This window comes from Sphaerodactylus townsendi, linkage group LG06 (genome assembly GCF_021028975.2).
Source record: "Sphaerodactylus townsendi isolate TG3544 linkage group LG06, MPM_Stown_v2.3, whole genome shotgun sequence".
Classification (NCBI taxonomy): domain Eukaryota; kingdom Metazoa; phylum Chordata; class Lepidosauria; order Squamata; family Sphaerodactylidae; genus Sphaerodactylus; species Sphaerodactylus townsendi.
The window spans coordinates 74,385,234-74,410,137 of record NC_059430.1 but is presented as its reverse complement, the minus strand read 5'-3'; the positions used below and the strand labels follow the sequence as shown (position 1 = coordinate 74,410,137).

Here is a 24,904-nt window from a genome sequence, read left to right as displayed (position 1 = left end):
CAGCTTTCTACAGAAAACGGGATCGAATTCCCACATTCTTCTCCAAATAGCTGGCAGATAGAACCATCTTGACTGCTTATTCTGGGGACAAATTGCCAGCATAGCATCCATCTCCCTCCCTCCCTCCCTCCCTCCCTCCCTCCCTCCCTCCCTCCCTCCCTCCGTGTGTATCTAGATGCAGATACATACACAAACATTAAATGCCTGTTTCCATGTACTCAGGGAAAATGTGATTCTTTCCTCTGAGTTATAGAATGGCTTATAATTTATTCCCGCTGCTCAAGTTTGGGGGCAAGCAGCCACCAGTAGATCTAAAAAAATAGATCTTAAAATATTAAGTGGTTTAATCAGTAATCAACAAAATATTTTATTGGTTAATTGGTAGGGTTTCACTGATGTCAAAATATAGTTGGTTGGTTGCAAATTAAAAGCATTTTTGTTTTCTGTTAAAGTTATTAATGAATGCAAATATTAATGTTTTTCCTTTTTTAATAAAGCAATAATTTTTGTGCATTTATTCATAAATTATCTGTCCAGTATTTTTACAATCTATACTGAAGTTTTGATCGTGAACAAAAAAAAATCACAAGGCAAAAGATTGACCAGAACACCAACCTGAAAATCCAATTAGTAAAGAATAAAACTAATTGGACAGAGCTCTGGCCTGGAATTTGGAAGGGATGGCCATTTTGACCATGTGCTCACCAGCAGGCTTTTATGCTGGCTAGCTTCCTACAACTGTCTTCTCAGGAAGGTTCCAGAATGTCCATTGGCTTTGTCCTTGCAAGAACAGTTGTATTGATTCTATTTCCTATGCAGTGGCGTAGCTAATGGGGTACCTTTTCAAATACACCCCCACCCTGCTTCTAGCCCAAGCCCCACCTTGGGCTCTTTTTCCCCAGGCTCTGGCCTGTGCTGCCACTTGGTATGTGTCATGATAACTGTTTAATGTTCTTACTCCCCCTAACTTTAGACCATGGCTACGTCCCTGTTCATATGTTCTCTTGGACTATGTTCTCTATGTTAATGGACATGATTTCTATATCAGCCTTTCCTTCATAAATTGAGAGGATTCCCTGCTGGAAAATGGGCATCTAGAATCTACACATGACCAATTCGGTTGCTAGATTTCTCCTTATAGCCATGAGGATCTGAGACCATAGGACAGAAAACATTTATTAAAAAATATGTTCTGTGTCTTCAAAGTTTTGAACTTGACTTATGCCAATAAAGACTGACTGACAGACTGACTGCATTCTAGTTTTCGGTCATCATGCCAGATGTTGAGATGACTGAAAATGCAGAGTTCTTCTGAGTGTATGTTCAACCCACCACAAACAGACTGCATAGATCCCTCCCCTCCCTTGCGTGCCACCCTCACTCTCTGTCCCCTCCCTCACTTCTCTTCCCTTGCATGCCTCCTCCTCCATCCCTTCCCTCTCCCTCCGCTGAATGTGTATGAAAGTAGGTATGTTGTGTGGTAGTAGTGGGTGAGGCACAGAGAGTGAAAGGTACCTGCGTGTGAGAGGGGGGAACCCCATTATTCACTCAATTTATTATTTTGCATATTTAAAATACTTGTATGTTGCTCTTCCAAACAATCAAAACAGCTCACAAAACTCAAAACATGATTAAGATAACCAAGTTTTGATATGAAAATAATGCAAACATGTCAAATGCAGCCAACGTGTTAAAAATACAACCACCTTTTAGAATAAACTAAATTTGTACTGTAAAGGTATTACAGTTATTTACAAAAAGGATTGTAAATACCCCATTATTTTCTACCAGGAGCCCTGTGGTACAGAGTGGTAAGCTGCCAAACTATAGTAAAAAAAAATCTTCTCACAACCCAAGTTTGATCGCAACAGAAGTCTGTTTCAGGTAGCCGGTAGGCAGACATCTTAAATTGGACTTAGGAGCACATAGTGCAGTTAACCTAATATGAGTAAAATATGATGATCATGTGAAGAAGGATCTGAGTGGTTCATACGTGTGAACCACATTTTTGGTCACAACTAACTTAACACTGGATTATACACATTCTCACTGTCTTTGGATCGATATGGACAAATTGAATACTCAAATGTTACTTTATGAATAATTACTCAAAATGATGTTGTAAAGAAAGTTCCTCTAGAACATCTTGAGCATGCTTCCTTGAAAATATGTTTTACTGAATTAATGGGAACTATCACCGATTTATTACTTTTAGCATTCATGTGGGCAAAGATAATAATAAAATGTAGACATCATAAATGTGGATTGGTGCCATTGAAAAAGACATTAACTTTTTCCAATCTAAAAAAACTGAAATCCAAGAGACACAGTTAAGTGGTCAGTTCATCTGAGCTATGTATTTAGTGTATTCATATATCAGCATACAAAAGAAAGAATGTTACTAAATAATATTTTGCATCATGTGCTACGATAATCTACTTCTTTATTCTATAGGTTTGCCTTGCTGTTACCTATCTGAGGATCTGATCTTGGAAACTGTTGGTCCATGTTACCTGTTAAATTAAACATTCATTGGTTTGGATGTTACAATGATAACTTTATATAAAATGTAACTATAAAATATAACATGGAAAAATTGTTTTCAGAATAGCAACATCTGAGAAATATTAAAAAACACAATGAATAATAGCATAGAAAACTCATTTCATAGTGAATATGCACACACTTAATTGCACATTTGCCAGAGTGAACTAGCACATGACCAGAATTTGACCTGTTTTTTAAATTAATACTCAAGCTCTTTGTACAAAGGTATTAACAAAGTCAGCCCTTCTCCATTTCTAATTTTATCACAAGGACATCCAGCATACAGAAAACTAAACAATATTCAATAGGAAAACCTTAAACAAACTAGTACAATTAGAATGTAGAAATACTGAAGCATTATAAAAAATAGTGACTTTAAGACTTCAATAAAACATCATACCTTTGATACCACAGAATCCGTCACTTTTAGTACACATACATGAGACCAATGTAAACCATTGTTGAAAAATCATTGGAAAACACCTACCCAGAAGGGATACAAGGGCACACTTTGTTACAGGAAGTCGACAGATTGGGCAAGACAAATTTTGAAATCATCCCAGGAAAATGAAAATATTACCCTCTTTCTGTGCATGACTATTGATGTCACATATTTTACAGGCTACTAGTGAGAAATTTACAAATATCCATTAAAAATCTAAACCCAATCTGAGCAGATGTTGAAATCCCAAAAAGTTGTCCAGTGAGCTCTGCAGGTGGCCATCTGGGCTTCTAGGATATCTAGCATGCTGCTTCTGACCTTTGGGACTGACTTCTGATGCTTCAGAAGAAGCTGCAGTCAGAAACAAAATGGAGTGCTGAATGTAGCATCTAATAGTGAGAACCTAGAACTGCGTGGTTTGGATCACAGCTATGAACTTGCTTCAAGCAAGCTGATCTCCTTCTCAGCTTTTAGTTCATGTGCAATTCAAAATGTGCCCACATTCCCTCTCTTATTTTAAAGTTTTTGTTGGGCCCAATAAAATTTGTGGCTTGGGTAACAGCACACATTAAGTAAATTTAAAAAAAAATAGCCCTGACCCTATCCTAAGAAGAAGAAGCATGTATGCCCAGCAAATGCACAAACTGAAGTGCTGAGGAGAAATGCCAAAGGCAGAGGAAGCAGCAGTGTAACAATGGAACGACACTTGTGTGATTGTCTTCCATCATGCAAAGGTCAAAAGTACAAATCTGGTATTATGGCTGACATCCTAATACCTTCTTTCAAGTGCATATTCTTATTTTGCTATATCAGAAAGTGGAATGAAGTTTTTATTTACAGATGATGTCATATTATATACTGTAGCCATACTTGAGTAGTTTCTGCAAAATTTATACATACACACATGCATAGTAGTTTTTTTATTTTTCCAATCATATACATATGCTTAAGTTACAATGATTTTAATTTTGGAAATATTTCAAGCAACTCTTTCTCCTTCCTCTTTTTTAAATTCTCTGTCTCCCATTCTGAAACCACAGATGCATGGGACACATCTTGATTTTATAAGGCTTTGTGGAAACTGCCACATGTCTTTAGTTATGCTGGTATGTTTACCCACTAAGAGAAGTATGTAATAAATCTGGTATGGCCTTTGGATTGCCATACAGGAAAGTTTGCAGTCTGTAAGTCTATGTTTCTGCCAAATGAAGCTATATTCCAACAACTTTCCTATGATTTGCACAGATCCTGTTGAGAAGGATTTCAGAATAAACTTGGTTTACTGGACCTCTCACATGATAAGGGGATTGAGAATTTGATGAGTAGGCTTGCAGCTGCATCAAACTGCTTTGGTTGCTGAAATATTTTCCCAGTGTATAGGGCTTTGATAATGTCATTGTCATAGGGGAGCTTCCTTCAGATGTTTTGGATTTCACCACCTGAAAAAAAATGCTTGTGAAATTATCCTATTGACACTTAGGTGTAACAAAAATAGGTTTTCCAGTCAAACTGTACATGTTGTAGTGACAAGTAGGGTATAAAAACCAACTCTTCTTCCATATCACATAGATTTCCATCATTCAAGCATGCTATCTAAAACCAGTGCCAGGGGAAGAGAGGCAACTGGCTACTAGATTGCTATCTCTCCAGGAGAGCAGAAGTGCAGCAAGCCATTCCCATGGTAACCAGTAGTTGTATAGTAGGAGCCAGGGGCACTGGGCTGAAACTTTAAATGACATTGCAGATAGAGTGCTGGGAATGCTGGCACTCTTAGCATGTGACTGGCTGATGGCAGTAGAAATACCAAAATGCAGCCAGAAAACTTATCTGAGAATTGGGCAGACTTGAGAGAGCGATGCATTGCCAGGCAGGGACTTGGAATGATCACTAAGTTCTAGATGCACCAGAGGACTGAAAGAGGATGGGCCATTTTGCAACAAGTCTCATTATATGTTACACAACTGTGATGTCTGCCTTGTCCTTTGTAACTATGTGGCGGGGCCTAGTAACCTGTGTTTAAGAAATTAATGAGTGAAAAAAACGATTTGTGTTTTTCTGAAACTGAATTATAATTGCAAAGGGGTAGCTGTCTCAGTCTGCTATAACAAAATAAAACAAAGTCCAATGGCAACTTAAACGAGTAATATTGAAATAAATGCTATTAGTTTATTAAGGTGCCACTGAATTTTTGTTTAATTGGTGTTGCCACTATTTTAACTACCCTCTAGTTATTGGTGGTTCATACAGCAATTAAATCCATTATCTTGTTACAACAGCTGCTGGAAGTCTTACTTAGGGCATCCAAACATCATCTTCCATAATAAGAATAGCATTTTAAAATATTTAAAGTCATGATGTGATATGATGCTAAAATCATAGAAGAAAATAATTACTATTTTGATGTACTACCCTTTTGACTCTGGTTTGGCTAGTGATTTCCTCATCCATCACATGAAACAATAGGAAGAATAGCCTCCCTCCTGTTGCCACCTTCTCATATGTGACTCTTCTGTTCTCTTCCTCATTAGGGCCATAAAAGAAACAGGATCCAACAGAAATCACATTTACTGTGCAATGAGACCATAAGATGAGCAGATGGAGAGCAAACAGAGCACTGCCCATATCTAGGGCTGTTGCAGCCAGAGGGAAAGATTCCTGCCAGTTTCTCTTTCCCATGGAAGAAAGAAAGTATTTATTATGTATACTTAAGGTTCAGTAGGATTACTTTCGAAGCTGCTTCCAAAACTTGAATGCAAATTCCTTTGTTTTTCAGCAACTGGAAACTGAAAATGCCACCTTAATTTCTACCTTAGTGTCACCTTAATGCCACTGCATATTGCTATTCTTCAAAACACAAAGATCTGTTGATGTTATTTCCTTTTCACTGAGGATCCACCTAAGCATTTTTTTACATTGCTGCAAATTGATTAATCTCCTCTGATCCCAAAAAGTTTGTTCTTGAAATGGCTCAAAACTGATCATCTCTGAGTGCATCTTGCTTATCTCATTAGGAATCATTCTGGATTGAAGTCAAACACCTGAAACCAAACAAGCTGATGCAGCTGCCTTTTCTCTTCAATGCCTTGCATCAGATTCAGACAAAGCAATCCGCTGAAATGCTTTGAAGTGGTATCATATATTCCTCACTAAGGCTCTTTTAAGAAGCACAATGTTTCCATGGAATGTTAACTACACATGTTGAGGATGCACACATTCTCTGGGCACCAACATATTTTAGAAGGCTTAACTGCTTCAAATAGTAGTCAACTCTTCTGTGCTGATTTCTGCTTTCTTTTGAGACAGCCACTCTATTCTTCTGAATTTGACCAACCCTATCTCTCACTGGAATAGTGGTCAGAGTCTGTAATAAACTGGGTACTATCCCAATAAAGGATTTCAAGGAACTCAATCATCCCATTTGCTCTCTTTTGTAGTGTATTGATTGTTTTGAATTTATAGGGGGGCGTTTAAAATTTATTAGATCTTGATTATGCTTTTATTCCCCCTGTGAAAATTATTGTTTTATTGACTTTATTGTTTTTACTGTGCTGATTATTGTAAGCCATCTTAGTGAAGGGTGGTTTATAACCTACACAAACAGATACAAAATAAAATTAAGAGATGTAACAGTAAAGATATAATAGTAATTTATCATGGTTTATTATTGATACTGTTATTATCATGGCATTGACAATTTCATAGTTAATTTTTCTTTTACTTTGTAAGTCAGGCCAGGCTCCAAGGGCTGGTCAAAAATGGGTGATCCACCTTAGCCCCTCACTGGGAGGGCAGCCCAGATAGCCTGTATAAGAAGTCCCCCTGGTCTTGAAGCCGGGTCCTTGGGACGGGCCTTCTAAGTTACTTCACTTGTCCCCTGGCTCCTCCAAAGTTGGCAGAGGTCCAGCAGGACCTACATATCAACATTTGGCACGCAGGGGACATGCCCATTGGTACCGCCCATGGGGACATGGGGTATAATATGTTTCCGGGTACATGCCATGTAATCATGCGGGGGGGGGGGTGCTGGGCCTGGGCTACGCTAGCCAGCTCTGGGAGATAGACCTGGGTGCTGCCACCGGCTCTGGGAGGTGGACCTGGGTGCTGCCACCGGCTCTGGGAGGTAGACCTGGGTGCTGCTGCCAGCTCTAGGCGGTAGACCTGGGCGCCATCACCGGCTTTGGGCAGTAGACCTGGGCGCCATTGGGGGGGGGGGGAGTGGAAAGATTTTGCCCCGAGCTCCATTTTCCCTAGATATGCCTCTGTCAGCACCTCTTCCTGAAAAGCCAAAAAGCATATGAGGATTCCTACTTGGGAGGGTTTCCAGGGCCACCCAATCACTGCTGAGCAGGCATCACTCCAGGCTCTCTGGGTGGAAAGCAAAGTATATTTCATGGTGCCTTTTTAAATGTGCTTGCTTCCCTAAATTTAGAACCTAGCTAAGCCCCTGTTTCTAGCGCTAATGAGGACACTGGTAATGGCAGGTAGTTCAATTACACTCAGTGAAACCAGTGGACATGGACTTGATCTGGGAATCTACACAGCAGCTACTAGCCACTGAGAAGATTCAGTGGAAGCTCTCTAAATGTCTTTCTGTTGGGACCCAAAGGGGGCCACACACCCATTTCCAAAATGCCCCAAATCGCTATTTAGTAGTTTTCATACTGGCTGATCCCACCAGTATAGTTAGGTTGCAAATATTTTAACTAATGCATGACAACTCAGAGACTCTTTGAATTATTCTCCAAAACAAGCATTAACAATCACCTCATGAAAATGGCATCCACACTTCCCTTGCAAAAATTCCTTGTACCGTCCCATAGTAATAATGAAAGTGTCAACCACTTCATAGCCATATTGTTTTGCCATCTTCAAAATAGCCTGGTTCTCGTTCCACAGTTTTTGTACTTGTGCCTGAAAATTACATACAAGAAATCAGGTTATTTTATCTAATTTACTGATTTTACAATTTTTGCCAAAATAAAGTTATGTTATTTATAGAGCAGTAAAATATGAATAAATATAAATACAAAAATTAGACCAGAAAATAAAATCTCCAATTTTTTCAAGAACTAGGCAAATTTTTCAATGGTGGCCATTCTGGCACAATTCTGTTGAGGTATTCTGTTCTAATATGCTGACCAACGGTGATTTATCACGGATAGATTATATTCTAGTATATCACCATGCTCCTCCCTCTTTATTGCATTTTTTGATTCATGGGTTTGTATTTTAAATTTTGTTGTATTTGTGTACTTACTTGCTTTGGGGATCACACTAGTCCATTCTGCACAACACAAATAAAAAGTCCTACTGGCATTTTAAAAAGAACTGTTTTGGCTTTTTGTCTGCTTAGCATGGACAAATAAAGCATTTCACCCCAAAATGGTTCTTTCTACCCACCTCCCACCCCCGTTAGAGCTCTCACTTCCGCTTTGTGAGTAGTTTGCACCTGCTTCAACATTGTCCATGCTACCCACCATTTGCAAAAGGTTCCCACTGCTTGTCACTCATCCGCTGACAATTTCCATGTAAAAAGTACATTCACTGCTGATTCAGCACAACTGTTGTTTTTTATTTTGTTTTGAAGGAAGTGTCTTTGAATCTATGACGATGTGATATGAAAACCAGCGGCATATGCATATTTCGAATAATCATATCTTTGAAGATACCTCCCTCAAAGCCAGCAAACAAAAACAGGAAACATGAATTGTGCACCAAATTGGCAGAGAAAACTAACTTTATGCATGTACTTTTTACATGGAAATTGCAGGTGGATATTCTGAAAGCCGAGGAAAAGTCTGTGGGAACCTTCTACAAATGGTAAAAAGCACGAAGAATCCCGCAGCAGCAGAAAATGGTGAACACAAGCCAAGGACGTAGGTAAGGGTTGTTTTTTTCCAGGTTCAACCCCCCCCCCCCATAACATGTCTGAAGCTCCACCCCCGTTTGTGGTTTTTTTGTATTTGTTAGTGTGTTTTTTCAGTTTTTGGCCTGCAGGGGGTGCAGTTTTTAGGCTAGCAGCACCACAATTTCAGGGATTTTTTTGGGAGACTCTCCTGATGATACCACCCAGGTTTGGTGAGGTTTGGTTTAGGGGGTCCCAAAGGGAGTGCCCCATCCCCCATTGTTTCCAATGGGAGCTAATAGAAGATGGGGTCTACACATTTGAGGGTCCATAACTTTGGATCCCCTGAACCAAACTTCACCAAACCTGGGTGGTATCATCAGGAAAGTCTCCTAAAGATACCCTGAAAGTTTGGTACTGCTAGCTTAACAATTACATCCCTGACAGCAGGCACCTTCCAAATTTCCCCAGATTCTCTTTTTAAATCCACCCCCTTCAGTATGGATTTAAAGGGAGAATCTGAGGTCCCCAGTTTAAACATTGAAAGTGATACTGCTTCAGGGTGGGGGATAATCCACTCCCAAACAGCATCACTTTTAGTGTTTTTTTAACTGGGGAACCCAGATTTTCCCTTTCAGGTGGATTTAAAAGGATAATCTGGGCCCCCTGGTTTAAACACCATTGAAAATGATGCTACTTTGGGGGTGGATTCCAGCATCACCTCAATCGCACATGGGGGGCACAAAACTCAGAGTTTGCATCGGGCTCCATTTTCCCTAGCTATGCCTCTGCCCAGAGGGGAGGGCAGAAGGGACTGCTGGCTGCTGGCTGGGAGGCCAGCCAGTGGGTGGGGGGGCAGAGCAGGGGAGTCTTCTGTCCTTGGCCTTGGAGAGCTGCTTTTATAAGCACTGAGGCCGGGGGTGGGGCTTGGGGAGGCATGGCCACACCACTGGGGCAGGTGGGGGTGTAGCCCCACCCTTCGAACCCACCCCATAAAAAATCTATACCTACGTCCCTGTGATAGATGCTTCCATTCTGGGCAGCCCAGGATGCTTGCGGGAAGACAGGGCTGGATCTGGGGAAATCTGCAAAGTGCCCAGTCTCCACAGCTGCCAACACCAGGTAAAAGAGGATTCCCCCCCCCCCCCAGCTCCCTCTCTTGATATAGGAAAGGAGTGGCTTGCAGCAGAATAACCTTTCTTGCTCATTCTGTTGTATCCAGCTGTGAGAAGATGATGAGCAGCTGTAGCTGAAGCTAGGCTCTGAGATCTCACTCAGAGATATCCCAATGATACAAAAAACACATGCCAAGCATACCAACTTTGTACATATTATGCACAGCTGCAGAGCAGACAAAACTTCAGTCTGTCGTTTCAGTTACAGTTGGAATAAATGTAATTTCTCAACAGTTTCAAGCAACCATTTAGGACTCAAATGTAGAAGCTCATTCCAATACCCTTTCCTGACCAAGCACTACGATTTAGAGCCTGATACACAAGAGATTAGTAGCTTCACCCCAAATTTTTGCAATTAACCTTGTTGTATTTCGGATATGGGGCTTATCAATAGAGCCTGACATTTATCTTGGGTGGACACAGTAGAAGTATGTTCCATAGATCAGCACAATTCTTAAGATACCAACTAAAAACATTAAGGCCTGAAAACATTTCCAGAGTCAAAAGGTGTCTTACCAGCGACAAAGAATGCACTCCATCCACTGGGAGATGAAAGCCCATTCCCAGAGATTTTATCACTACTAGGATATTTGAGAGATTCGCTCTGTGGATAGGTATATTTTAGAATAAGCACATCTTATAGATAGATTTAAAAATGACCAGAAACATTTTTACTGTTGTATTGATGCAGAAGAAGAAAAAATCATCAAGGAAGCTGCCAGTTTAAATACCAAGTGAGAATTCAAGACATCAGAGGATTTATGCTTCAGCATATTTTAATCTAGCACTGCCTCTATCACAAGCATAGTGGAAATTCAGGAACCACACCTCCCAACAGCCCTGATTCTGACTAATGAAATGGAAATAGAGAGAGAAAGGCATGGAAAGGAGAAAGTGAAGGTATGAAAGAAAACTGCAATGAGGAACAGGTCTTTGAGAGCTGGCAGTGAGGTTGTAGAGGTTAGGGGAAAGATTGAACTCTTTACTTAATATTGGTTTTATTAGGAGAATCCTGAGAAATAAGTCTAAGTTAAAAAAAACTCTAAGCATAAAAGCCTTAGTTAAAGACTTATTCTTACTATTCCCTGCCTTAGATACAGAATCCCTGTTACGAATTTTTTCCCTCAGTTTACTTTTTGTATTTATAATCAAGTAATGTTGGTATTAATATATAATGAAATTCAGAATAGACTAAGGTTAACAAAAACCGTAGGAATAAAATACACAAACTGTGATGCCTTCTTCATGGGTCTGGAAGTGAATTCATCTTGAGCATAATATTATAAATTGCTTCCAGGGCTAATGCATATGAGGTATGCAAAAAACAACAATAACCTGTCAGGTTAAAGCTTACCGCTTTAGCACCTTTTGAATAATAGCCAAATGATTAAAATTAAGCCAGTGGACACCACCAACAACTAATACAGTCTGTCTTGTATTCGTGAGTGGCTGTGATCTGAAATAAAAAAGAAAGCCAAAACCAATTCTGCCTCAGAACAGATGTAAACTTTTTAAACAAAATTACATTACACTTCAGTCAACCATATTGGTCATTTCTGGCCATCAAGGCCTAGCTGTGTATATTTTTTTTAAATGTGTATTAATTATTTTACTCACTTTAATGTCACAAATGTAATAGATATATGAGGTCATATGCTATGCCAATAAAACAGAGGACCACTGTAGCATCAGAGAAGGCTATCTTCATTGTACAGGCATGCGGTGGGTAGGGGAGGTTTACAGAATTATTGTGTGTGTTGGAGGGGTGGAGGAGGAACTCGTGCACCTTTTTCTGTTTAATTCCCTATATCCACAATGCTCAGAGAATGTTTCTGAATGACAAATTTGGACATGGAGAAAAAGATGTGTCCTAGATTTTTAAAAAAATATATAGGTATAGAATGCTGTAAACTGCATTATTTTGTATGAAATCCCACAAGGAACACTGATTCTCACACAAAGTCCTTTCCACTTTTGGCTAACATGGAGCATGCAATAGATCAGTAAGAGACAGTGTTCTATAATGGTTAGATTTTTAAAGAAAGACAAAGCAGACCTGGGCTGAAATCCCTATTTGCCATAAATTTATTAAGATAATTTGGGCCAGTCTTATCATCCCTTACAGGGATGCTATAAGGATAAAATGGGGGAGAGGAAAACCATAGTTATTACCTTAAGCTGCTTAGAGGCAGGTAGAACAAAAATGCAGTAAATAAATTAACTACTGTGAAAAGTGCAAAAATATTCCAGGAGTAGGAGTCCTTCCATACCTGCGTAGCAGCTGTTCTAGCGCTTCTTCAAAAGTTGGTCTTTGGGTTCCACTGATCCAAAATTGGGGATAATATGAATAACTGATAAATGTGTTTCTATTATTTATATTATAATAAAACTTCATATCATGAGTCTTTTGCCACTCTTGAAGGGTCTTGTTCACTCTTTCTATCAGGTAATACATCATCCCTCTGTTAGTTGAATCACCAATGAAAAGAACCTTTAAAGGAAAAACCAGGCAGCTTTTAATTACTGTTAAACATCTTGTCTATTGTCAAGTCCTGAAGTAGCTTAATATCTATGCATGATAATTTCATTGAAACAAATTACACGTTAAATTTAGCATGGGATCTGCATGGGGACTGGAGATCGGATGATTTCCTTATGGGAACTCAATTTTCAAACATGTGGACCCATGATTCAGACTGAGACCCCAACAAGTGGGAACACACATTATTTTTGTAACCCAATACAGCTCCAGAGGGTGATATTTCCATGTTGGCTGTACATGTACTAAGGTGCTACCTGTGCAATGGCACACAGGCTAGGTAACATCCCTTGGGACTGTTTTGGATTGGGGAAATGAACCAGGGAGAAGTTACAAACCTTTTCCCCTGTACAACATGATCAAAGTCTGAATCAAGGACCTGCACACTTGAGAATGGAGTTCCCGAGGAGATCCTGCAGCTTGACTGTAAGTCCTCATGGTGGTCATGCGTCAACTGTAACATGTAGTTTGACGCTAGATATACAAATACATGTAAGTGCTATTGCTTAACTGAGTTTTGCATCTTGCTGATATGCTATAAATAAATGATGTTAACTTTTCTGGTGTTCTGCCACATGTAGCATAAATATGCATACCGTATTTGCATTCAGTTTCTAATACAAACGAAGCGTAAAGACCCTCAGTGCATATGATCTGTGATCTATGTACTTTATCCTTAACACTTGCTTGGTTTGAAATAACAGAATATGCTACTTAAGTGAAATAAAAGAGTAGATAAATTCAGTAGATAAATTCAGTGATATAATGACACATAGGATTCCACAGTCATACTGAATATGTGCAACAATGATATGGGTAGATTCATGTACATGGAAGCTGCTGTAGTCACTTAAATGCTTAATATATGGAGAATACATAATATATTGTTCTAGTCAAATGGTTAAATCAATGTTTACTACTGCTCTATTCTGAACCTCTTGATAAGGAGAGTTGTAACACCAGGTTTAAGTGCACAGTCAGAGACTTCGTTTTCATACAGCTTCAGGTACTGTACAAGATAATATTATTACTTTATAAAATTGTGTCTTCTCCGTACATTTAGTAAATGGAGCAGAGGTTTAGTGCTTCTTGTTATAAACACTGACCATGAGATATCACTTGGAAAATGTGCCTTGGTTACAAAATTACAATGGACTTCACTTGCTTAGCCAGAATCTGTTGCTATAAATTAGTTATTATGAGGAAACTGAAACACCCTTAACTCCCACTCATGTAGGAAAAATAATGCAAGTTCCTGTTTTAACAGGTGAAATTTAAATACTTCAGCAAATTTTATATTTAAATTTTTTTCCTGTTCTTAATCATGAGAGGCATTTTATTACTCTATTAAAATGTAAATTGCTTTTTAGAGGGAAAAATAAAATGTATGTTTTGTCACTTTCACTTCTACTGCAGTTGTGTAATGATATATGCCCAGCTATATGAAAAACTACTTACAATTTAAAACCAGTTTCCCATTACCATTTTCTGAAAAATTTCCTTCTATAATAAGTAAAGTGTTATGCTTCAGCAAAGTCACAGATGCATTACAGTAAAAGTTAATTAACCATAAAGTTGTATGAGGTTTTGTCATGCAGATGTAAAACAAATCAAGCCACTTTTTATTTGGATTTCACATCTTTTTGATACAGTTAAACCCATGTCATTTCCCAAGCGGTTATCATCTAACAAGTGCAATACAGTTTCCCTTAGTAAGGAGTTCAAAGTCAAGTTGTTACATGAAACTAACTTTCAGAACTGTGCTGTGGCAACCAGAGGTGGCGCAGTGAAGGCAGCACTGAACCGTCTCCAGAGAGGCTTTGGGCAACACAGAAGGGAGGGAAAACAAAAAACCTTCCCACTGACCGAATTGCCCCAGAGGCCAAACAGTCTGCGATCTAGGGGCTAGTATTCCTGAGCTAGAATGTCAGTGGAAACCAAACTAATATCAGCTCCACACCTGGGAACCCCCCCTCCCATGTTGGCATCCAAGCAGATGGCAGCATTGTTCTGTGGCAACCTAGACATCTGGATTTTGCCTCCATGGAACGAAAGGGTGGCTGGCTGCCAGTGCCTTTGCTCCCTCCTTCACTCCACATAAGCATTCACCCCCACCCCCCATCTGGATTGGGCTGCCCATAAAAAAAACTTTCCAGCCTTAAATCTCCTGCAGTCACCACATATGACTGACTTTGCTAACACACCATAAACCCAAATAGATCCATCTATAAAATGCTGTGGGGAATTTGTATCCCCGTTTTCATGTCTCAGCCAATCTGGATCTATTCTTCCACCTCAGGTGGTTCAAAATTAGTCCCATCAGAAATAATTTAGTCTACTGTAAGATCACTCTCACATGCATGAAAGTAAAAAGCAGTTTGGATAAAAGTAGTTACAACTATTAGTGAGAAACAAAATGGTGCTGAGCTGTCCCTACAATCCTGAATGTACTCCTTGATTCCTACAGAACTTAATTTTTCATTCACTGGGAAGCTATTTTCTGTTATGTGTGATATAGGCTCATTCCGCACATGCAGAATAATGCTGTGCGGAATAGCAAAATACACTTGCAAACAGTTGTGAAAGTGGTTTGAAAAAGCATTATTTTGCGTGTGCAGAAGGGGCCATAAACAATTTAAATGGGTTTTGTTTGCTCCTCTCAGTATTATACTATACAGTCTATATGCAAATGCTATTTTCTCAAGTGGAACAGGGACAATGGTGGCAGGGAAAATGGTGCCAGGGTCAGGCTCTCAAATTGTGCCCTTCCCCAAACAATTGGTGGGGAATTGGCCTGAAAGTGCTGGCCTTTCCTGATTTCTCCTGGGTGACAGGAGAGAAACCGTCACAAACAAATTGTGATGCAAGTTATGCTGCCTGGCTATGAGCTCTGGGCTGGCCTCTCCACCCCTGCTTCCACATCAGTCAGGTTTCATTTTTCAAGGGTTTTTTTTAGGGGGTGGCTATTTAACCAGTTGAGTGGGAAAAGGGAGCCAAGAACCCCTCCAGCTGACTGTTGCTGCCTCCTATGGCAAGAGCCCCAATCCAGGGCAGGGGTGGGAATGGAGCTGTTTGACCAAAAGCAAGTAGGAGTGTGCCAGTTCATGCAAATGAGAGAGTGTCTGTTTCTACACACAGCTGGTTTGACTTGAAGGTGGTAGCAACATGATTGGCTGCTGGCTTGGCGGTGCTATGACTCTCTTACACCCGCAGCACAAAACTCAGCTCTGGAGCCCATGAGGCAGGGGGCAACAGACGGCACTCACCTGGGTCCAGCTGCTGGGAGAAGTGTGGGGAGACAGCATCATGTGCACAGTGTTTTCATTGCATTCCTGGGAGTCACTGCCGCTCTGATCACTTGGACCATCACCTCTTCATGAGTGGCCCATGCCTGGCCCCACATGTCAGAGCCTTGCCCACTCTAGGAGGCAGGAAAAGCCCTCCCAGTTGGAAGTGACCTTGGAACCTTGGGGAACGGCTGTGAGGGGACGATCTGACATGTGAGTGGATTGCGAGTGGGATGCTGCTCCCTGCTGGGCAAGGGAACAGTCTGGGTTGGTGCGGCCAGAGTCAGGGCCCACTTGGAGCCTTCTGATGGGGGGATGAGGAGGAGGTGGCAAAATGCACCCCCATGTGACTATTCATGTGGCACCTGGGTTGTTTACCCCCGTATCCCCCCTAAATACACCCTTGCAGGGGAACTTATCTGTATAGTTTGGAAGTCAATTGGCACTCCAGGAAAACTCTAGGCCCACCGGGAGGTTGGCAACCCTACCATGTATTTGAATTGGGCTATTTTTCCCTTTCCCTTTCCTTTCGCCTTTTATATCATGTCTTAGTCTCTCTCTCTCTCTCTCTCTCTCTCTCTCTCTCTCTCTCTCTCTCTGTGTGTGTGTGTGTGTGTGTGTGTGTGTGTGTGTGTGTGTGTGTGTAAAACAACTGAAAAAGAAGGAAGGAGAGGTATATGTATCTATATCACGTATTTATAGCAGCATGCTCGTTTCAGTTGTTCATTTACTAGATAGATTTGGTCCTAAGTATATTTTTAATCATGGGGACAGTATAGAGCAAACGTTTTCTAATGTTTTCTTACTTCTTCTGGAAACTCATATCAACAGAAATTGTAACTGAGTCACTGACCTCTGTCAATTGTTAGACAGTCACACCATGCCTACTAAGAAGAAATGTGTTTCCAAGCAACCATCTTAGACTCTTCACTATCAGAAAACTCAGCCTAGTGAGGTCCGTCTGAGACCTGCACAAGAATGTGAAAGAAGAGTTGGTTTGATTAGTGGGCAGAAGCATTGCCATGCATTAGGTATACAGCAAAAGAAACAGAGTGCATGCAGAGTTTGTTTCAAGCTGTTACAGACAGAAACGTTTTTCATATGAAACACATTATATACAGTACATAGATACAACTGACTCATTTTAGAATTAGATATTAGAATACTGCCATTTGAAAAGCTGTTTAGAGTGGGGAGGGCAGGCACAGAAAGTTCCAACAAAAGTTGATAGGGCTGGTACTTTCTGTGCCTACCATGGTGACCTCAGGTAGCAGAGAATCAGGGGCCATTTCCCCACTCACCTTTTGTTGCACAGTACTTGCAGCAAATAATCCAGGGGCCTGCTGAATTCCCCACTACCCCAGCGGTGACAACGCAGCGACCTCGATTCTGCCGCTCTCCTTCCTCCTTTGTGTGCATCATTTCTGTTGCTGGATGGCCAAGCACCTTTTTGAAAACCCCGCACCAAGCGCAGGGGCAGCAGGGGAGCGGGGAAGCCCGGGGGGTGACTCCGGGTTTAAGTTTCCCGCTGTTGCTGATGACATAAAGCCATCCATCCATCCGCAACGGCTGGTTGTGCATGCAGCCTGGGTTTTCTTTTTTTATTTGTAATGCTAAAAATCCACATCTCCATGTCGTTTTGAGTGCTCAAATAGTGGATTTGAGTGCTTTCCTCAAACGGATTGCTTTCAAAGCAATGGTGCATCTCCCTTGGCAAAGGGAGTGTGAAGGCGATGGATTCATCCTTTAGTGAACACTGAAAAAAATCCTTCGCCTCAGAGCAGCAAGCAGCGAAAGCCAATCAGGACAGCCCCCCCTGAGGAGGGATGGTAGTGGGAGTCCTGTGTAGCCAGGCTCTTGCTGACTGACAGCATTCATTTGAACAAAGGGAAGCTGCAGTTCAGGGACTCATGGAGCTCATGCGTTCAAAAGGTCCCGCAGCAAAGGAAACCGCAGCGTATCATCCACCATTTTGTAAGTGGGGAAGCGGCCAGAGTTCGATTCTAGAGAGAGAGCCTGAGAAACAACTACATTGGTGTATCTAGATAACAATGGGCAAGGCTACAGTTAAATAGGGCTAATTTAGATGCAAAAATAAAAACACTGCCTTATGTTTCCAGAGTTTCCTCCCTCCCATGGCAGCCTGAAATGCTCCTGAAATCTTTTTCCTGGGAGAGATACAGGTACCCAGGATCGGGGAAGTGCATTTTAGGATGCTGCAGAAAGTGGGAGGTAAATAAGTTGCCCTCCGTGATTGGATATCCTTCTGCCCATAGAAAATTCCAACAGAACTAGCAATATCTAGTGAAGTTACTATTCTAATCTATTGCTAAACTACAGCAAATATAGGTGTTCCCTCATATATATATGCAAAATAAATTCAAGACGATTCCATGGTGTGGAAAATCTAGTTTCCTATTAATACATGTATTTTATACCAAGCATATGTACCTTTTTGTTTTCCAGACACTGCTGAAGTTCCGGCTTGTTAATGACAGGATACTGACAATTGTGAGGCTGCCATGCTATTTGTCTCCAGTCACAGGTTCTGTTGTCAGAACAACTAAGACAAGGGACAATCCATTGTCCTGGAAAACAGACCACCACCATGGGTTTTTTTGTTTATTTTCATTTGAGTATTTATTAGTAACATATATATTTGTTGTTAACATGAAGGGCATGGAGAATTTCATGAGTATAGAAAGCATGGATATGAAGGTGTCCTCTTTGGGAAGAAATTTGCATATGTGCATGGACTGTATAACTATGTGCTTGGCAAAGAAGAATGTTCCCTTCCTCCCAAACAGGAAGGTAATATTTGAAAACACTGGGGAATGTTCCTCAGTGTAATAAACAGAAAAAAGAACTTTTCTGCATTATTTGTTTACAAGATATCTTGCTGCCAAATGCTATAATTTTTTCTCTTTTAATTCTGCATGTTTTTCTTTTGTTTATTTTCAGAAACATTTTACCTTCATTGCATTAGCAATGTAATGTTGGGGCATTGACATAATCTAGATAGATTGTATCAGATTTGTCAATTTCATCTTGAAGTAGTGATATAACATGAAGGCGAAGAAACACTCCCCCTCAGCCATTTTCTCTTCCCCCTTCCCTTTTGAATTTTTCCCCTGTTTCTCATATCCATGTTGAGGTAGAAATACAAACTAGCAGGGTTGATTGGATCAGCTTTGCCAATTTCATATCAAACTACTGATGTAACTTTAGGGCAGAGAATAATTTTGAAGCCAGGGGTGATTACATCAGCGATAAAATTTGAGATGCTGGGGTAATTGAAAGTACTAGCAATAATTTCTGAATATAATCAGGGACAGCTGCACTAACAGTCATGTGTTTCTACAGGCCAAATTTTGCCAAAGAAAATGTGGTTCTTGTGGGAGTGGGTGCAGGCTATGTGTTTATGTTCCTTCAGGTAATAGTGCCTACTCCAAGGGTTGTTTGAGCTTCCATTTTGGATCGGTAGTTCTCAATAGTAGAAATAGAGATGGAAACATTTTTGAATTGCTCCTTCAAAATGTAACTGAGCAGTAACACTAGAGCATCTATGCAAAAGAAAAAAATGAAGTGTGTTGTTCTTTTGCATCATGGATAACATCCCATTACCATCAGGAATAATATGTTTTCAGAAGTAGCATGTGGAATAAATGCAACTGAAGAGACAAGGGGGAAGAACGCCCAAAACAATGGGGAGGGGGAGAAAAGGTGTGCAGAATGATTTCACAGAAAACATTTTCAAGACAAATGATTTGACCACTGAGAATTATCGTGGTAAGCAGTGCATATAAAAAGGCACATATTTCATGTTTACTACTCTAAGTATTTATGGATCTTTTACACAGTTGCAAGTGTATTGATTTCATTAGTAGAAAAGATTATCTAATCTTAGTAAATGCAATATTAAAAACATAATTATATATGACATTCTCATTTATGTTGTGATTAAACATAAACACATTTTGTTTATTTTTTTGTTTTGACCTAATGGTGTCACATCTTAAGAATCAGTGTCATTACGGTATCTGTCGTTGTGATCTTTTTTTTAAACTTAACACAGGTTCCTCTAGCAAGCTCAAGAATCTCCGTTCTTGGATAGACAGGGAAGAATGAAACTCTGGCAAGTAGCAATCAAGGAGGAGGGAAAAATGTTATGTGACGCTTGTATCATCAGATGGCTGCAATTTTAAAACAACAGTTAACAAAGGAAGGGGAACACTTGAAGAGTATAACAACTTTTGAGCAGTTATTACTGGCAATACAAGACACTTGCTAGGGAAATTTTACAGATTGTTTTTACAATATGACACAGAAACAGAACAAGTAGAAGACTAGTTATCCAAACTAATTGTTTACAAGGACTATATGGATAGGGAAAATTATTGAGCCTGTATTTGAATTTCTTGAGCCCAGAAAATTGTGATTGAAATTTAAGATGTAAAATCAGATAATACATAAGTACCGGTAAGTATGCAGGCATCACAATAATTGCTATGTTTTATTTTAATTCCTTGTAAAAATTAACTATAAACAGAATATCTATTCTAGTTGGAATAGAATGTATTTTCAAACAGGTAGAAAATGTATCAGGCACAAACCTTGTGTGTCCCCCGTTTCACAGGTTTTCAGCTGTGGCTGTGATATGGTTGACAAGTATTCAGCAGACAAAGGCTGCAACCCACAGGATTCCTCAGGATGAATCAGCAAGCCACATTCCTAATGTAAAAAAAATATATAAACATGTTGATTAATTTAATGTCCATTAGTCAGTCACACAGAAAATATGCAGGACAACACAAGAGGTTGTAAAAGAAGAATGGGACAGGGAAGTTGTTTTAAATCCATGTTGTTGTTGTTTGGTTCCTGCTGTCCTGCATACATTTGTTTTAACTTAGGTAGCCCTGAGAACATAACTTGATGAAATTTTAGGGATCTATTAGATCAGCCATCTTATTAAACTTCTTTAGGCAGCAGTCATAGAGGAAAGGAAGGGTCTACTTTGGATTGAGACTGTGATGATCAGTTTAGCCCCTTTTCTCTCCCCCCTCTTTATGATTAAAGTCAAATAGCACCTGGTGGGGGTGGTTCCCTCTATTTTTTTCCCTGCTGGGGCAAATAATACTTCAATCAGAACAAGACATGGAAGGGCAAAAACTTCATCACCCCAGTTGCTATTTACCGAAGTTTAATGAGACAGGGGATTCAGTCACAGATATCCTATGTCTCATCTAGTTTGACTTTGAATCATAACCAAAATCAAATATGACTGGTTGATTTCGGATGGGATTCCAGGGGGCTCCAGGTGTGCACTGGGCGTTGGCTCCCTGCTGCGCACCAGGAGCAGAAGAACATCAGGGTAAGATTTCTTGTCCCTACGTCCTTCCTCCCTGCCGCAGGCCAAGAGAGGAAGTATGTTGGGGCAAGATTTCTTGTCCTGATATACTTCCTCTTGTCTTGCTGGTGCTTCTCACTTTCCCCACAGAAAGCGAGAGCACTTCTAGCATGACTCTTCACGCTAGAGTTGGGCAAGAGCTGACTGTGGGTAATTGGCCACAGTTTTCCAGATCAGCATCAAAACAATTTTCTATCAAGGTCCATTCTGTGTATCCAGTCATAATTCTGTTGCTAAGGTAAATTGCCAAGGATCCATTATAGAACACAGACAGTCTTTCCTTGTGGTTTACAAATGCCTTCTCAAGATGAAGAAAGCCATCAAAGGACAGGATCTTTGAAAGGGTGATTCAACATTTTCCCAAGGGAAAAGAAACAATTCTATTGATTTCCTAAGTAGAACATTATTATGAAAATTGCTTTAAGAGGACAGGGAGCATTTCAAGATTTTTACCTGTTTAAAACAGAATGCTCATGAAAAATACGTTATACTAGCAGCATAGCCCATTGCAAAGGGTGGGAGAGAAAGCATTTCCCCCTGCAATGGGCTTTACTGGGGCTGTAGCCAGTGGCGTAACGAGGCAGCCCTGGGCAAACTGTAGCCCTGGGCAAAACCTGAGTTGGATGCCCCCCCCCCCATGGGCGGCCACTCCACCACGACCAATTTTTTTTTGCACCAGGACATTGGTGCCTGCAGGGGGCACAGTTTTTAGGCTAGCAGCACCAAATTTTCAGAGTGTCATCAGGAGACTGTCCTTATGCTACCTCCCAAGTTTGGTGAGTTTTGGTTCAGGGAGTCCAAAGTTATGGACTCCCAAATGGGGTTCCCCATCCCCCATTGTTTCCAATGGGAGCTAATAGGAGATGGGGGCTACAGTTTTGAGGGTCCATAACTTTGGCCCCCCTGAACCAAACTGCACCAAACCTGGGGGGTATCATCAGGACAGTCTCCTAATGAGACCCTGAACATTTTGAGACTGTGCCTTCAGAAATGTGCCCCCCCAGCCTACAACCCCCATGGACAGCAATACAGAAAACTCAATGCAGAACAAAGATTCTTGGGAAAATTTCTGGGATGTTCCTGCAGGGGGCGAATTTTTGGATATATCGGCACCAGAATTTCAGGGTATCATCTGGAAACTGTCCTTATGGTACCCCCAAAGTTTGGTGCAGTTTGGTTTAGGGGGTCCAAAGTTATGGACCCTCAAAGGGGGTGCCCCATCCTCCATTCTTTGCTAAGGAGATAGGGGCTACCCTTTGAGGGTCCATAACTTTGGACCTCCTGAACCAAACTGCACCAAACTTGGGGGGTGACATCATCTCCAGATGATACCCTGAAATTTTGGTGCCGATACATCCAAAAATGCACCCCCTGCAGGAACATCCCAGAAATTTTGCCCAAGAATCTTTTGTTCTACATTGAGTTTTCTGCATTGCTGTGCAATGAGGTATTACAGGCTTCAGGGGCATTTGACCTCTGAGAAGAGCACAGTCTCACAACCTGCTCAGGGATACTCATCGTGGGAGACTGCCCTAATGATACCCCCCCAGAGCTTCTTTGAGATTGCAGTTTGGTTCAGGGGGGGGGGGGCCAAAGTTATGGACTCTCAAAACTGTAGCCCCCATCTCCTATTAGCTCTCCCATTGGAAACAATGGGGGATAGGGGCACCCTCTTTGGGAGTCCATAACTTTGGACTCCCTGAACCAAAACTCACCAAACTTGGGGGGTAGCATAAGGACAGTCTCCTGATGATACGCTGAAAATTTGGTGCTGCTAGCAGCTAGCCTAAAAACTGCGCCCCGTGCAGGCCAAAAAAGGAAAACCACTAAAAATACCCAAAAACGAACCCAGCATTTTGATGCCCCCCACAAGGTGATGCCCTGGGCAGCTGCCCACCTTGCCCAATGGGCATTACGCCAGTGGCTGTAGTGCCCCCTCCCTGGGTGACAGTTCCCAAATACATGGCTATGAGAAGTTGGAAAGGTGTGACTTGGGGTAGCTGGGAAGTTAAGAATTGGGGATGGGTGGAAAGTGGAGAGGGGGAGAGTTGAGGAAAGTGGGGTGGGGTAGGGAAGAGCAGAAAGGTGAGAGTTAGGGTGGGGGAGGGTGGAAAGGTGAGGCTTAGGGTGAAGGTGGGTTGAAAGGTATGGCTTGCGGTAGGGGAGAGTTGGAATGTGAATATTGGGGTGGAGGAGGGTGGAATAGGGATGCTTGGGGTGGGGGGGGAGGAGAGCTGGCAGAGCACTATGTATCCAGATGCCGCTGCTTCTTCAGCTGGGATGGGCTATTGGGGTTGGGAGTAAAGTGAGAGTGCTTTGTAGGGCCAGTAGAGCAGCATGTGGCCAAGCGCCACTGCTCCGTTGGCTGGGATGAGCTCCTGGGGGTGGGGAGGCGGGAAGGCTTTGGCAGACCAGCAGAGTAGTGTGCCTCCAGGCACTGCTACTCCACCAGTCAGGTTGTGTTGGGGGAGGGTGGGCAGGGGAGGTGATGGAATATCGCCCACTAATTAGTGAGCAAAACTCACAGACTGGTGGAGGGTCCACCGTCGTGACATTCCATTGCTTAGCCATTTATTGGTTAATATAAAACTCATAAATACAATATAAAACTCATAAGATTTTTGATCTATGCTGTTCCAATTGAGATTTGGCCCAATAATAGTTTGTTCTCTGTCTTTTTAAAATTATATGGATAAGAGAATGCTGCAGTGTGGTATCGGACAGTTGATGTTTCTGTGGCAGACTGAGCCCAGCAGTATCATCAAAAGACTTCTACCCTGCAGCATAACAATTTGCACAAGGCTTCACAGGAAAATTCCAAATTCCTGAATGAACTGCAACTGCTGTCAACAAAGTGCCAAAAAATAACTGAACAGGGATTTTCTTCTTCATTTCTAGTGAACAGTGCGGGCATTTATGTAATGTGAAATAATCTTTGTTTTCAACTGGATTCACGACCAACACCATTATTAAGAGTGTATTTGTGAAAATATCCTCAATTTGCTTCCAAAACAAATGAAATAATTTTTGAAGATTATCTGAGTTCCAATCTCCTGCAGAAGATGAATGTGAAAGTATGCAGTACACAAGGGAAGATCAGTGTTTTATGATCAAAGGCAGTTTTAATATTGCCTAGCAAAATAAATTGGCCAAAGGTCAGACACTCACATTTACTTTAGCTTCACTTAAGATACTTCAAGGATTTTATTAACAGTGTGTGGACTCGTCAAGTTCCTCAGAGGTTCTTGTGGTACTGCCATTACCCTAAATATCTAAAGATGAAAGTTGACAAAACTTCACAGAAGTATCAATCACTCTAAGGAGAAGAGGCAAACAAAGGATATTTCTTCCTTTGGGCCGGTCGTTAAGGAACCTTTGAGATGGCTGGGCAATGGAAAAAAAATGGAATTCAAGTCATAGTGAAAAAATCGCTTCAGTAAACTTTGTATTGTTTAGATAATTACACAATATGCTGGATGTGCATCTGTGTAACTGGAAGGATTAGGATTTATGCTTGCTTAATCATGCTGGGACTGGTTCTGAAGACTAAGCAAACTGGACATGCCCTGTTTCAGTTTCTCCTCACCCCCAGTTTATGTTCTAAAGCACTGGGGTCAGGATGGATTAGTGTGGGAGATACAAAAAGGAAACTATCAAGTCTG

The 24,904-nt window shown here is 41.0% G+C and overlaps 1 protein-coding gene across 2 annotated transcripts in view; it reads right to left on the bottom strand.

Moving 5' to 3' along the window:
* Positions 1 to 1,516: 1,516 nt before the first annotated feature.
* The window catches only part of CPED1 (cadherin like and PC-esterase domain containing 1), a 113,002-nt gene continuing 89,614 nt past the window's right edge, over positions 1,517 to 24,904 (bottom strand). Inside the window, exons 16-22 of one of the 2 annotated variants that reach the window (XM_048500466.1) lie at positions 20,449 to 20,566; positions 18,287 to 18,423; positions 12,280 to 12,500; positions 11,364 to 11,465; positions 10,526 to 10,613; positions 7,754 to 7,900; positions 1,517 to 4,428 (exon numbers count right to left, since the gene is read on the bottom strand). In XM_048500466.1, the coding sequence (XP_048356423.1) occupies positions 4,201 to 4,428; positions 7,754 to 7,900; positions 10,526 to 10,613; positions 11,364 to 11,465; positions 12,280 to 12,500; positions 18,287 to 18,423; positions 20,449 to 20,566 (1,041 nt within the window). In that variant the 3' untranslated portion in view covers positions 1,517 to 4,200. The remainder of the gene's footprint in view (positions 4,429 to 7,753; positions 7,901 to 10,525; positions 10,614 to 11,363; positions 11,466 to 12,279; positions 12,501 to 18,286; positions 18,424 to 20,448; positions 20,567 to 24,904) is intronic. The other variant, XM_048500467.1, reaches the window with a different exon arrangement.